Genomic DNA, 15698 nt, shown 5'->3' with positions numbered 1-15698 from the left:
AACCCTTTATATGGCTCTCAGTGCAATACTTTGAAAATCTAAATTTCAAGCAAATAGTGTTATTGGAATCCAGGATAAGATCGTATTACCTTTGTAACATAAAAAAAAAATATACAGATATTTTGATGGCAAGAATGAATGTTAATGTAATAAAAAGAAATGCCAGCTTGCCCAAATATATTAAGAAAAATAACAAAAGTGCTTCTGTAAGAAATTGAAAAACACTCTGAGAGTGAATGAAACACATTTTTTTCCCAACATAACCTTAGAGCAGAGGTCTTCAACAGGGGGTCCGTGTCCCCTACGGGGTCCGCGGAGGTACGGCATGGGGGGTCGCAAAACTTTTGGTTGATTGATATATTCCCTCCTGAATTGAAATGTCTTTAAATCCACATTAACATGAATTCAACACACTGTAGTAAACAGATAAATGGAGGCAGAAGATGTCTTTCAGTCATCAATGCACACATTCAGCGACACACAGGAGCTCTTTCAAGCTGGGCACCGTTTCATTCACAACACCTGTCCCATCAACCAGGAATCAGAAATACTTTAATAATGCCAGGGAGAAAGTACTTTCCTTACATTACTCCATCTGTAATAGAGTGACTATACGACCAGGTTGATATATCACAATTTCATACAATATATTTAATTAGGGGGTCCCCGCTCCATCTTGTCATCAGTTTGGGGGTCCTTGGCCTGGAAAACGTTGAAGACCCCTGCCTTAGAGGCATTAATGCTGATACTGGCACTTACATTTTTTTGTTTATAAACCTTAATATAATTTTAACTAGGCCTATTAACTTTTTAGCTTTTCAATTAGCTTTTTATCTTTTTTTTTTCTTGGCCTGTTAACTTTTTCTTCAACTTAAAGGGCTCATCTAATTGGTCAAATGCCCAAATAAGATGTACAGCCATGTAGCAGGATCTTTGCTGAATGGCTGGATATAGATCTTGTGCTTCTAGACCTCACTGAGTGACAGGTTTGTCCTGTGATCAAAAACGGTAACTTGCCTTATAAAGGGTTAAAGTCCTGGAGTTTAAAGTCGCATGATATTTATTCCCATTACTCTGGGAGCACCACAACAATCAGCCTGAGAAAAACACCTACTGGATTAAACACACTTTAGTCCAATGGGTGGCGGTATTAGGACAATACAAGTGGTTCTCCTTTAACCTCCAGTTCAAACAGACTCTAACTAAACTTACAAAGTTGATTTGACGTTAAATATTTTATCAACCTGAATCTGACCAGAGTTACTTTTTAATTGTATGGTTAATTCAAAATAACCACTAAGAACTAATTTACAGTTAATTTCTTTTAATATAATATCATAATAACCAGGAAAATCTGGTTATTATATTAAGCTCTATGGCACAAAAATAACCTGTGATTTGTCAAAATGTTATTTATTAAAGTCCAGATAATGTCCACATACGCATTTATTTATATCAGGTAGAAACTCTAAATAGTGGAATCCTCAATGGATGAATCCCCATAAGCTAACAGACAGCATCCAACTCGTGATCTGTCTTCCAGCCTTGTCAGCATAGAATCCTGAAAAATAAAATCTGTGTAATCATAGATGTATGAAGATGGTTACACTCTTCCAAAATAGGTTTAAATTCAATTAGGTCCTGCAAAGTGAGTTTACCTGCAGAAATATTTGTAGACACATAACCAGAGCTTTCAAAAGTCCATTAATTTAACTAACATTTAACCTCAATAGGAGTAAAGTACAGTCATTAAGATACAATTGGGGAGAATAAATTATCATGATTCTTTGTGTAAAAGATAAAGAGCAGGAGTCCAACTATGGAGCCATGAGGCTCTCCTTTGGACAACAGTAGAAAAGAGAAAGGGGGGGGGGGGCAGTGTGGTTGGTGCACTGTATTCAGGCTCGCAATTTATTTCTCAGCTTACAGCTATTGCAGAAATTTTTTTTAGTGCAGTCAGCTGTGCATAATTAGTTTGTTTTTTCAAAGCTGTTCTGCTTTGTTGCTTTCTAGACCCTGATGAGTGTTTGTTAATAACTACATTTTGCCCTCAAATTGTGGGTAATGTTAAACCATGCATTTTTCTGTCTTTTCTGTCAATTTTAAAAATACCTCATACGTTAACCTTGAAAACAAAAGAGATTCAAATTCAAATATATTCAACAATCTATTTTGGCTGAGGCTCTGCTGAGCTCTGCTCCTTGGAGACCTACTGTAAGTAGTGCATCTGTCATTGAATAAAAACTCATTTTTCAAAACTAATTGTTAGATACAACGTTTAGTCAAATTAGTTTTATTAACTAATTATTCAAAATGTTTTGCTTATCCTTGCCTGCTGCTCCAGATGGGATTATTGCTCACTTTTGGGAGCAATTCACTTGATGCCATTACACCAGACAAGCTCAATCAATCACGGAAAAGTGATTTGAAGTTTTAATCACCCGTCTGCATCACAGAAATCAACTGATTTCTGTGTTGAGCCAATGAACTGTTAGGATTTGCCATTCCAGACAGCTGTCTGGCTTGCTTCCACCACACCTGGCCCATCTGTAGTCCCTGCAAAATGACTGGCAGCCCCCGGCAGATCAAAGAATTGGGGAAGGGGAGGGCTGTCAGTCAACTCAATGCCGCAAACTTCTCCGGGCTCTCCCTGACAGCCGCTTGTCATGCTTCTGATCTACTATCTGCCTGCTGGCTGAAAAAAGGGTTGAGGTTTTAGGTGGTGACTGGTAAGAACTTTTACTTGCAAAGAAACTTGTTTTCTGACTTTTTTGGAGACAGAAAATTACCGCAGTTCTATAAATCATCTCCACACTATGATCAGTTAAGGCTGTAAAACATGTTAGATATCTTTTACAGAGACTTGTTTAAAGATGAAATAAAGCCTTTGTGCTGAAGAATCTGACAGAGATATGTGATTGGTTTTATCCTAGCTATCTCAGAATTTTAATGAGTCCAAATTAGCATCAATGGGAAGCATACAGATAAGATGATTAGAGAAGCTGTCTAAAGGCATGTGGGAAAAGAGAACCTCTAATCCATTCTTCTCACTAAATGCAGACTTAATCCAAATGTTTGATTAATCATTTGTTTCCTTTAATAAAGAAATGCCATATTTTTTCCTCACCTCCAAAGGTAGCTTGGAAAGGAAACACCTGTGAGTGACCAATCCATAATTGGACTATAATGAACGTACAAGGAGGAGGGAGAGCGGAACATTGGAAGAGGAAACATAATTACCTACATAATTATCCTCAGGCTCTGGGAAAAGGAAGGGGGGCGGCAGAGTTCAACAGAGAAGTAGCTCATGAGAATTTTGATGTGCCCTTCACAGGAGAGAAGCATGCATCGAGTCGTCCCCAACGATCCCTGTCCTGAACTCAACTGCCCGGAGTCAGAGCAAATCACTTTGAGCAGCAGATGCTGTAAAGTCTGCAGAGGTATTTAAGATTTGTCACGCTGTACATTTTTTCTCCTTTGAGTCGGACTGTAACATTTATTGTTTATTATAGAGTACTTTCAATTTAAAGCTGCAGCTTACAGATGTCTGTCAAAATAAACGGATAAAATCACAGATATTGTTCTTTAGTCTACTCTACATCTATTGGTTGCCCTGATAAAGGCTGTTTGTCTCACTGTCTATCGTCTATCTATCAATAGACAATAATGGTAATTGGAGAATTTGACAACATTTTTTTACTTTTTTTTTTTTTTACTACACAATTTACTAATCCACTGTTTTATGTTCACTTGCATTATAAATATGACATGACGCAAAGGCCAATTTTTCTTAGCCACTGGATACTAGGCTGGCAAAGGGATGGAAAAAGTCTGCCTAACAGCCATTAGGCATCATTTGGTAGGCTTACCATTATAAATAGACACATTTTGAAATTGCTAGAATTGTTGTGAAACTCATCTCACATAAGCTCGAACACACATTGAGGTCAGACATTAAATGAAGGATTATTAGGATGAAAACACCTGATGCCTGCACCTACATGACTACTACCTGGTATTCCTGAAGATCTAGAGACCTTTTACCAACAACAGTGTCTACTGTAAATATATCTCTTTGGGAGTCTGCTGCTGTGAATTGCTATAGGAGAAGATCTAGTGCTTTGCTCTCAGCTAAATGTTAGAGCCATAGTAGATCACATCAGGGATGTAATTACCATTAGTTCTTATTGTCAGAAAAATATCCTTGCTATATTTTAATATATTCTCTAAAATTACTGGTAGAAAATTTTTCACTCTTCTCGATGTAGCTTTTGACTCATCTCAACCAAGGTTCCAACTAACTGCGGAGGCTATAATTGGCATTTATGGCAAGAGAAATACGAGTGCATTTCTTCTAAGATTCATTGTAATGTGGGATGTTGCCAGATTTTAAAGGTTTTAACTGAATATTACTCTTCCATTTGATGTTTTGTAAATGTTGCTGTGGAATCTATTTAAAAAACATAAATTTTATTTTGTTTTTTGGGGAGGGGGGATAAGAAAAACCAGATTAGCATTTTCACATTATATATATATATTAGATATATTAGATTAGATTCAACTTTATTGTCATTACACATGTGCAGGTACAAGGCAACGAAATGCAGTTTAGGTCTAACCAGAAGTGCAAAAGCACCAAGTGCAGGATAAATAATGATTCCATAAATACAGGATGTGGGTATTTCTATTGAATGAGTATAGAGATGAATACTATTATAAATAATGAATATAATATATAGATCACTAGTGTTATGAACTAAATTTACAGCTGGATATGTACCGAATATAATATACAGATGGATATTACTATTAAAAAAAAAGGTTTTTACAGTTATGTACAATAGCATAATATGCAGATGGGTTTTACTATAAAATGAATAAATAGAGTTTGGCCAGAAGCTATCTAAATTAAAGTGCAGTGAAAGGTATTTGCATATTACAGTTAAAGTACGTTATTGCAGATGTAAATGTAAACAATTGGTGCTGTGCATAAACAGTCGGCAGTGCAAATATAAGCAGTCGGCAGTGCAATATGCAAGTATGAATATCCTCACTAAAACAAATCTAATGTTGAGTATGAGATCCTGCTTCATAACCCACTGATTCCTTGTCTCCCGTCTCCTTGGGGTTTCAACCTCTTTGGATCGTTGCCTCCCAAAGGTCATGACTTCTGCTCAGAAGGCCACGGCTGCATGGAGCACTCTGACTGTGTCAACCTGGAGGCAGGAGACTGCTGCGTCTGCAAGGATGGTTTCCGCCCCCTGCGTGATGATAATGCCTACTGTGAAGGTACTTCTTCCTCTGAATTACAAAAGCCAAACTTTTAGCTGAAGTTTGTTTGACCTAAAAGAGACATCAGCTGGGGCTTTTTACTTGTTTTTCTTAATGTGTTTCCACCAAGGTCAAAGCAAAAAGCGCCTTTTGGGAGAAGGTGGAATTGTGAAGCTAAGGTTATTTTTGCACTGAAAGATTTGCAGAGCAATCCTGACACAACATGACCCTGTGTTTCTTGACAGCAGACAAAAATAACAACATCGGTGATACTGAAATAGGAAGGTGAAAAACTGAAGTTATTGAGAAGTACTTCATGTTCAGATTTTGGCTTACAAAGTTTTCATGACACTAAAACTTTTCCATAATTGCTGATTTGACCCCAAAAGTCAACCCAAAAATCTACTGCTTTTTAGCTAGATAACAAAATTGTGTATAATCATGAAGTGGAAGAAACAGATTAATGCTTCGTAAAATTGTGAAGTGTTTATTTCTATTTAGCTCCTGAGGCAAGGCAAGGCAAATGTATTTGTATAGCACAATTCATTACAACGACAATGCAAAGTGCTTTACATGATTAAAATATAGGAAAATAAAACAGAATCAAAGCAAGTAGGAAAAAATAAATAAATAAAAAATGCAGAAAAAAAAAGTTGGACTAAAGAAAATAAAAAAGTTGAACTAATGTTGTTTCAGTTGAACTGTTTAACTAGATCAGTCGAAGGCAATCCTAAACAAATGTGTTTCTGGTCTTGATTTAAAGGAACTCAGGCTTTCCGCACTTTTACAGTTTTCTGCAAGTTTGTTCCAGATAAGTGGAGCATAGGAACTAAATGCCGCTTCTCAATGTTTAGTTCTGGTTCTAGGTATCCAGAGCAGACTGGAGCCAGAAGAACCTGAGTGCTCTGCAGGGTTGATACACTGATAGCAAGTCTGTGATGTATTTAGGCTAAGTATATTCAGAGATTTATTGACTAACAGAAGTATTTTAAAGTCTATTCTCTTAGATACAGGCCGTGCTTTTGGGGTTTTGGTGTACAGTAGCTTGGCTAGCAGACTAATTTATATTGGAAAGGTGCAGATAGAGCCCGGTTTCAAAGGCAGGACCAACAGAGTCAGCAGAAACAGTTTAAAACCATTAGATAGATATGTATCTGATACAGAAAACATATTTTTTTTTAAAAAAAAAAAAAAAAAAAAAGCTATTACAGCAGCCTTTTGTTGAAACTTTACCAATGTAAACAGCTCTTTTAGAACATAATAAAGGGTATAAATAAAACAACCCTATGTTTCAGCTGCAATCTAGATTTGTATCGTTGCATTTTAGGTCAGCATTTTGTTCTGGGATTGCACTTGTCTGTTTTAGACAGGAGATCATTAAGCCTTACCAGGCTGACTTATGCCCTCTGTAAGTCAGTCTGACTGGCCAAGTTAGTATGTATCAACCCTTTAGCACATTTAAGAATGACATATTTTTACCCTTTATTTTTGATATACAATTTAATCTCAGTACGATTTAATCTGGGACATCAGTAAAAACCAGCATTTCATCATCTACAGTAAAACTGATTTTTTTTTTTTTTGTTTAGGTCTGAAATTTGACTGAAACATTTGAACCCATGAATATGCTTTGATCTAGTTAGGTTAACCTCTTAACAATAGCTTATGTTCCCTTTAATACTGTAAAATAAAATCCATTTAATAGTTCCGCTAAAGAAAAGAATTACCGCATCCTGATGCTACCATCACCGTGTCTCATAGTAGGGGTGTTGTGGGATTATTCAGGTCGATGCACTGTTCTAGATTTTTGCAACAGCGGCTGTTTTGGATGGAAATCATCAATCTAAAAAAAAAAATCTTTAAAAAATGGTCTAAATTGAACACCCTTTTTGAGAGTCCCATAACATTTTATTGTTTCTTTCAACGAGAGCTTTAGTATTGCCCCTCATCTATCAGCCTTTAATATGTGCACCTCCTTCAGAGTAACTATTGATTGCTACAGTAGGTAATTATTTTCATCCCTGAGTCAGACGGCTTGTTTGCAGTCTAACCTCGAAGACGGTAATTGAAGACTTGCATCTATACGAAGATGAAATCCCCTACGGATAGACCATGCTTATTAGGTGATGTCTAAAAAACAAGTTAACAATTAGGCACCCCTTTGTGTTACTCATCGCTTTAAATGCCAGTGAAATGAACTTATTTTGAAAAGGTTTAAATAATAAGTAGTTAAACTGTCTTTTGCATTACTTGTGCCTCTTAGGCCACTCAATTTTAGTCTGTTTGAAACAGAATGGACAGTAATATCCTGCTTTTGTTTGCTGGCTCATAAAGTTAATAAGCAGATTTGAGCATGGGCATTTCGTCAAATGTTAGGTAGGGTAAAAGCGTGAGCTTTTTCTGATTACCTTTTTTTAAACACACCTCATTTTTAAATTACACAGTGGAGAAAGCTTCCTCCTCTCCTCACTGAACAGGTCATTTGCTGTTGATGGTGGGTTCAAATATTCATGCATGAAACCGGATTCCTCCTCTGCCGTCTTGGCTAAATTTTACCCACTGCATCATCAAAGATAATAACTTTATCGCCATGCTCGCCCGCTGTAGAAAATGTAGTAACCGCTATCCTTGTTCAGTTCAGGCATTAATGAGCGAGTGATGCTTCAGAGTTATTTACATTCTTCCTCTTCTGACCCTGAGAGCTGCCCTGTCAATATACAGCCTGCTTGATCTTCTCTTTTCATGGTGTGCGCTGTTATGAAGCATCTTTTAGTGGGATGAATGTCTCTGCCTATTTTGTTAGCAGCAGTTCAGACACTCCCTATTAGATATGCTCTGTCAGCTTCATCAAGACTCATCCAGACTCGTGCAATAATCAAGCTGTAGGGCTTTTTGCTGCTATCATGAGGATGCTTAATGTAAGAGTAATGATCCACAGGTTCAGCAGATCAGATTCATTTGCTGATATGAGTGTTTGCCCAGGTGATTAGCTTGAGAGAATCTACTTTGGTACCAACCATTTGATGTAAATTTAAAAGAAGAAAACCTGGAGCTTTTAGAGTTTTAATTAAATGGCAAATGAACGCATCATTAATCAAAAGAGTGTGCAGCCATGGTCTCACTGAAAACATCATTTACTTGGAGTCAAGATAATTACCATTACCATTAGGTAAATATAACTCTGAGATAAATGTGGTATTTAGATAAGAGGTGCACTTCTTTTTTCTTTATTATTTATTCCCCTGCCTTTCAGGTGTTCAGATTTAGACAAATATATTTATTTTGCATCTAAGCTTTTTCATTTATCAGCCTTGGCTCCAGAATAAGTAATGCGTGCATTTGTCTACTGAGCCCTGTTAATGTCACAATTAGGATTTCAAATGCATTTTAAATGCAGCATACTGTATGTGCACTATAGCCACTGGTTTTGTTTGTTTGCATTTGTTATTAGTGAAACCCATTAGTCTGAAATGGTTTCTAAACCTTCAAAAACCAAGGGAGCAAAGCACAAAGAGAGAGACAGTATCTTTTTATTAAGAAAATATGGGACAGTATTGAATCTTCCGAGGAACAGCTTAATAAAATTACTTTCAGAAAGCATGAAAGAGTCAGCTAAGAGGTCATAGAAGAACAGGGGACAACATCTTATTGTATATAGACAGACTGCACTTGCTTTAGTTAAGTCATCCTAACAATTCTAGTGTTTTTTGTGATTCAACAATAAGGAAATATAGGTAAAAACGGCTTCCGTTGAAGAGCTACCAGGTAAAAACCACAGCTGACCAAAAATAGCATAAGCCTGTCTCACATTTGCCAAAAACATCCTGATGATCCCCTAACTTTCTGAGAGGTTTGAGTCACATTACAGGCTAACACAGCAAATTTCAGAAAATAAACGATCATCATAATTCAGACAAGGTGCTGCTGGTGGTACGATGGTCTTTGACTGAAGAAGATTTTGGAGTGAGCTAATTAAATCCTGGATATAACCTATAAAAGATAGCTGGATAAGAACTGGCTCATAGCTCATCTGCCAGACTCATGTGGCCCCATGTGGAGCTAATTAACAGCTGTCTTTTGTATATCTGCTTCTTTCTTTATTCTGCTTCTGTTTCCTTAAACCCCAGTCAACCTCAGTAGATGACAGCTAGCACTGATCCTGGTTCTGCTGGAGGTTTCTTCCTTTAAAAATTGAGTTTTCCTCCCCACTGTCGCTGCATGCATGCTCGGTATGAGAGATTGCTGAAGAGTGAAGGACAAAATGCAAACAATTATTTTTGCCATAAGCTCATCAGGAGTAGCATGTGTTGCATATCAATGACTCAATGAAACTTGGTTTCCTTGATAAAAACTCTTAACCGGTCTGACTGTTTTGTCTCTATAAAGTGCCATGAGATGATATGTGTTGTGAATTTGGCAAATAAATTGACTGCTATATAAATAAACTGAATTTAAACTATTACCATACCATACCATACCAACTTTATTTATAAAGCACTTTAAAACAACCACAGTTGATACAAAGTGCTGTACAATTTAAGAACACAACATAATTAAAGTAATTTAAAAACAGTTTAAAAAAAACAAAAACATACAATTTAAAAACTAGATCCCACTGGTGTTGAAAGCCAAGTAAAATAGATGGGTTTTAAGACGAGCTTTAAAAATGGTCAAAGAAGGGGCCTCTCTGACCTGCAAAGATAAGTCATTCCATAATTTGGGGCCCATAACAGAGAAAGCCCTGTCCCCTCTGAGCTTCCTTTTTGTTCTCGGTTCCTCCAAGAGCAGCTGATTTGCTGACCTGAGAGACCGATGGGGTACGTAAGGATGAAGAAGCTCAGTGAGGTAAGCTGGGGCAAGATTATGCAATGATTTAAAAACAAACATAAGAATTTTAAAATGAATCCTAAAATATACAGGCAGCCAGTGAAGTGAGGCCAGGACAGGGGTCACATGTTCTCTCTTTCGAGTACCTGTCAAAAGTCGTGCAGCAGCATTTTGTACTAGCTGCAGACGTGAGAGCAGCGACTGACTGACTCCCAGATAAAGTGCATTACAGTAGTCCAATCGAGTTGAAACAAAAGCGTGGATCAGTGTTTCAAAATGCTGCCTGGAAAGAAAAGATTTCACTGACGCCAATCGCCTTAAATGATAAAAGCTGGACTTAACCACGGCTCTAATTTGGCTGTCCAATTTAAAATCACTGTCCACCTTAAAACCAAGATCTGTAATAACAGGTTTATCAAGCTTTACAATTGGCTCTCTGTTCAAGACTGGTAATGCTAATTGCTCTCTGTTGATTTACCTCTTTTCATGAATTGTGTGCTTGCTGTGTGATGTGTTGCCATTTTAAGTCATTTTACATACTTATATTTATCAGACAGGTTATTTTTAAAGGATCTTTTGGTTTCTAAGTTTTGATTTCTATCTGGGCTGAACGAGGCCAAATTTATTAAACTTGGCTGTCCAAATATGTGGTTAATTATGGCTAATTAAAAATGTAACCTATTCAGAAAATGGTAGTAAGTAGTCTAATATCTAAAATAAGTCATATCTAATATGTCTTTGTTAAATGTTAAAAACAGTTTGATGATCTAGCATGATTGAAAAAGCAAAAATAGGAAATGTTAATTTTTCACAGCCCTGTATGTCTTTCAAAGTACCTCTGTCTGAGTGCTTCTCTTGGGTTAATACTGAGGTCCTGCCAGTTGCTTTTCTTCCGTGCTACCAAATGCTTTCCTGAGATTAAAGCGGGTATGGAAATGAATAATCTGGGCAGTTTGGTTTTGTCTTTTAGTCGGTATTTCATGATCAAGTGAATGTGTCTGATTCGGTTTAGTTATATTGGAATAACGGTGTAACAGATGCTAAAGATCTCCCATATTGATTGAAAACCTTCAGAGAATGTTAATGTTTACTTGAACCAGTTCGATTCTGCTTTTATTGCCGCCTCTTGCTTACCTTCGAAACTCTTCCAACATTTCCAGAGGTTCATTGTTGTGGAAATGAGGATGGAGGAGCCTATCTCATTACATGTGGGAAAGTAAGTACAAGCAAGTAGACCTGTGCCTCCAACATCAACACTTCAGATCCAGACTATTCATCTCAAGAGCAGCCTGACTCCCACTATAAAATTGGATTGCAATGTTTGTGGTGAGTCTTTGCATCAGAGACTCAGGAGAGAAACCTGAAATTGACTCAATTTGCTGATGGAGTTCTTTCAAAAGCAATTGATTTTTTTTGTCTCCCTCTGTAACCCCCCTCGCAGTGATTGTGTGTGTGTGTGTGTCCTGTGAGGAGAATAAAAAGAGTCTTGTCAAAATCATTGAGGATCCTGCAGGTGGAACAGTGAACGCTTCTGTTCTTGGAATGGATATAAACTATTTTATGGCTGGAAGTGATGTAGCTTAAGATGAGTAATATCTTCTGCTTTCAATCTTAGAGTTCCAGCGAAGCAATGTCTGCATTAGATGAGGTCCAAGTTTGGAGGCAATTTTCAGTATTGCACAGCATGCTGCAGTGTTATTATAGAACAGTAAGACAAAGAGGCGCACAGCTGATCATGTTTTATGTACACACGCAAACACACTCACAGTGTTGTTCTGGTGTTAGTCAGACGTGAACATAATCATCACCAAAAGCCAAGACAGATACTAGCTCTTTAAAACCTTCCTGGGTCTGAGATGCGCTCAAAATAGCTGATGAGATCACTCCTGTGTAAATTTTTCATAGACACAGCAGTAGGGAACACTCAGGGGGATACTGGCCCTGCCTTTGTGGAGATCTGTGTGTGTCTGTGTTTGAGAGCTGAGTTCCCCTACTGAAAAAGAGCCCATTTTTTCCCTCTATCCCATTTTCAGCAGACAGTTAGACTGAGGGCCTCTTCTGCTACATGCATGCAAGTGTTTGGGACAGAATTAGGCAGGCAAGCGAGCAGCAGAGAAGTGACAGACTGTGTGATTGTTTCTAAATTGAACTATCAGTGTGGTTCAACGTGTTGAGATAATACCATTATTCATGTGAGCATTGTTGAGGACTGCAGGCAGAGACATCTCCCATTGTTGTTTGGTTTTGAAATGCCCTACTTTTGAATATCTCTGTCAGAAAGTCTCATAAGCGCTTGGTGTTTAAGGCTTGTTTTTGCTGCTACATGTCGGAAGTATGCAATGAAAAATAATGCTCTGTAAAATTGTTTTAAACATTTTTTATGTCTTTGTTTTTGATGCACAATTTATTGGGAGGGGGAATTGGGCATTTTAAGGGAAATAGGCACGCCAGTAAATGTAATCTCACAGGTGGAAACGCTGCTTTTATTTTGTGATTTTGTAATGTGAACAGTTAGAAAATCAATTCAAACATTTCTACACAGGTATCTCAAGAGAGAGATAATTAGAGGGGAAAAAGTAAGAAAGAAAGAAAGAAAGAAAGAAAAAATTACAATAACCAGGATAAAATACATTTTTTAATGCTGTTCAGTATTAAGATTTCTTAGATTGACACCAATAGGGACAGTTTCTATAAACTGACTCATCAAACCTGCACTGCTTAATTCAACAGTAATTACAGATTTTTTTTTTTTTGAAGCAATTAGTTGTTGTTTTGTTGTAATTGTTAAGAAAAGTAAACTAATAGATTATCACTTGTTACTAAAATACATTTTTAAATTCTTTCTTACTTTTTTAAACTCAACATAATGTGTGATCTTGTCTCTGTAGCTTATTGCTCAGTTACTCCTGTTGTTTTAATGAATACTCAATATTTACCCTGATATTGGATTAAAAAACGTCTTTCTAGAGCTCATTGTTTTGCATTTTTCTAAATTCACCTATTATTAGCGTGTTGGTATTCACTTGCAGAAAACAATCCATATTGTTGCCTGAAAGTCACAAAGCAAAAAAGAATATATTTATTTGATTTAAACAATAAATAGTCAGTGAATTTTTTTTTCTTTCAGAATTTCTTTAGTTCTTCCTTCATAACTGTGCCAGCATATTATGCATCCATCTAAACAAATTTTTGTTAAAGTACAAATTGCTTTTTAGCATCTAAAGTAAACATGGCTGCAATACAAGTTCAGCTTGTTTTACAGAAACTGCAAAAGCTTTAGACTTATTCCTGTATCGTTCCCTGTAGCATATCAGGGTTAATCAATGCTTATTTTTATAAGTCAATAACAAGTTTAATCATTTTATTTTTTTTACTGAATTGTTTTTTGGGTAATATGGGGAGGATATTTCTTCCGTTTTAAACGTCTAGATGGTTTTAGATTTCCCTTTTTTTCCACAGTTCAGCACTGCTTTTGTTGGATCATCGGTTCAATTAAAATAGTAAAAACACACACAAAAAAAACTTTATCAATCCCAGAGGAAAATAACATTTTATAATGACTTGTTCCCCTTCCGACAATGTTAAGGACACCTAATTATTGTGATGGCTCTAAAGGTAATCTTTCGAGAAAAAGCTGTTGTTTAAGATGAGTTATTAGTGATCTAAACTGCTGAGTTGAATGTGATGTGTTACCAAACTAAATTGAGGTCTGACTTTAGAACCAGACCTGTTTTATCTAAGACAATTTTCTTATCGTGATTTGTCCGGTATCTCAGGTTTTAGAAATTATGTCACAATTTAAAAACCTCACTGTGTGAACCAAGGATAACATATCTGCTGCCCCCATACATCCTGATTGAGGATGTTTCAACTGTTACTTTCAAAATAACCCTATGGTGCACCAATGTCAAAAAACAAACCTGCTTCTTCTCCAAGGCTATAGCCTCCGTATCGCTGTTTGAGCTCAGTGAACTCATTATAACCATGGTAGACATTCTGCTAAGTTACTTGACACATTTGCACTATTCTATATTAAATATGTGCTAGTCTGTGTGTGTATCTAAGTTGTAAATACCACCATTAATCTGTTTTTTATGTCCTTACCCCTTTTTTTGCATGCTGTATATACAGTGTGGCTGTTGATTAAATGGTGGAAAACAGAACTCAGGTTTGTGGGAACAAACTTTGCCATTAAAGGTTAATTCTAATTTTAACACTTAATTCTAAGTCACAAATAAAGTTTATGCACATTTTATACCACAAATTTTTTGTAACATGTCAGTTTCATGTTTTTGTTGATTGGCCTTGAAAAATGTCCAGAGTAAATCCCCAAAATTTGATTTATTCTGGAATAGGGATTTAATGACATTTTATATTGGTGTTTAGTACTTTGTCTACCCGTTTATCTACAGCCATTAGTAACTCAAATATTGCGAAAGCTGATTATGCTAAATGATCAGTGGTTTACTGAAGTGCAAGGCTAATGTTAGTATTTCTACTTTTCGTTTTGATGTATTTCATTATTTTACTTTAAACATATTTCAGTGTGGTTGTGGATAACATTCACTGTAGATAAAAACATAGTGCTTTTCCTGTGATAAGATTCAGTGGCTGATGTTTTAGCTGGATTCTGCTATCAGTCTTTTTTTTTTTTATCCTCGACACAGCTTGCAGAGCCGTTCCACATGACACAGACAGGAAATCAACATCTTTGTCGACAGTAAATTACACATTTATGAGCAAAAACACACACTAGCCGTGCACAAAAGTAGGCTGTAAAAAAACAAAACAAAAAACACAGCCGCACATAGCTTGCTAGGGTTAAGGTGAAAATTAAATCATTGACGTTACAACTAAAGGGAACTGAGCCAAGTTAAGGATTCAATATTAATTGTTTTTAAAAGCTTTGATGGAAAACTTCGGTTCAAAATTATGTAAAGTTAGAACTGAAACTTCTATCTTTACATAATCCCTTCATACAAACATGTTTATTAGTAATATATGCAATGAAGTAGTTGAGAAAAAAAGGATGAGTATGTTTTACTTAACCTAGAATTTGCACTTTATATCTAAAGATACGTAAATACAACTGTCACAGTCATGAGACTTAAGAAACCAACAGCTAAATATTTCCCCACTGAAGTGAAAAGGATGAGGAAAAAAAATTTATTACACTGTGGGGGACTTTACCGAGTAGCAATTACAATGTCCTACAAAGTGGACCTTTGAGGACACTGCAACTAGAGTCAAGTCAATTTTCCCTGAGAGCTGTCTAAAGATGTATTTCCCATATTAGTTTTGCAGTGATTGTTTAGGATAAACATTTTTTTGGAAGCCAATATAAAACAGTGTTCTAATGTATATGTTATGGTTTTATTTAATGACAATAGTGTATTGACTAGCTATAAATATCAATACATTATGATTGATAAAAAAGTTTTGTTGCATCTCGTTGTTTATTTTTATTTTCTAATAGATATGATTGATATATATATATAAAATTCCCTTCTGAACAATACCTTTAGAAAGAAAATACTGTAAAAATAATGTTTTTGTAAGAGATGGCTCCCCATGCTTTAAAGGTCATATGGAAGATTCCA

At 36.2% G+C, this 15698-nt stretch overlaps 1 protein-coding gene across 2 annotated transcripts in view; it reads left to right on the top strand.

Moving 5' to 3' along the window:
* Positions 1 to 15698, top strand: part of nell2 (neural EGFL like 2) — a 137874-nt gene that overhangs the window by 42458 nt on the left and 79718 nt on the right. For both annotated transcript variants that reach the window (XM_015382349.1, XM_015382348.1), the window contains exons 11-12: positions 3335 to 3440; positions 5161 to 5289. In XM_015382349.1, the coding sequence (XP_015237835.1) occupies positions 3335 to 3440; positions 5161 to 5289 (235 nt within the window). The remainder of the gene's footprint in view (positions 1 to 3334; positions 3441 to 5160; positions 5290 to 15698) is intronic.

The sequence above is a fragment of the Cyprinodon variegatus genome, unplaced genomic scaffold (assembly GCF_000732505.1).
Source record: "Cyprinodon variegatus isolate N-32 unplaced genomic scaffold, C_variegatus-1.0 Scaffold255, whole genome shotgun sequence".
Lineage (NCBI taxonomy): Eukaryota > Metazoa > Chordata > Actinopteri > Cyprinodontiformes > Cyprinodontidae > Cyprinodon > Cyprinodon variegatus.
This window is presented reverse-complemented; position numbering and strand designations above follow the sequence as displayed.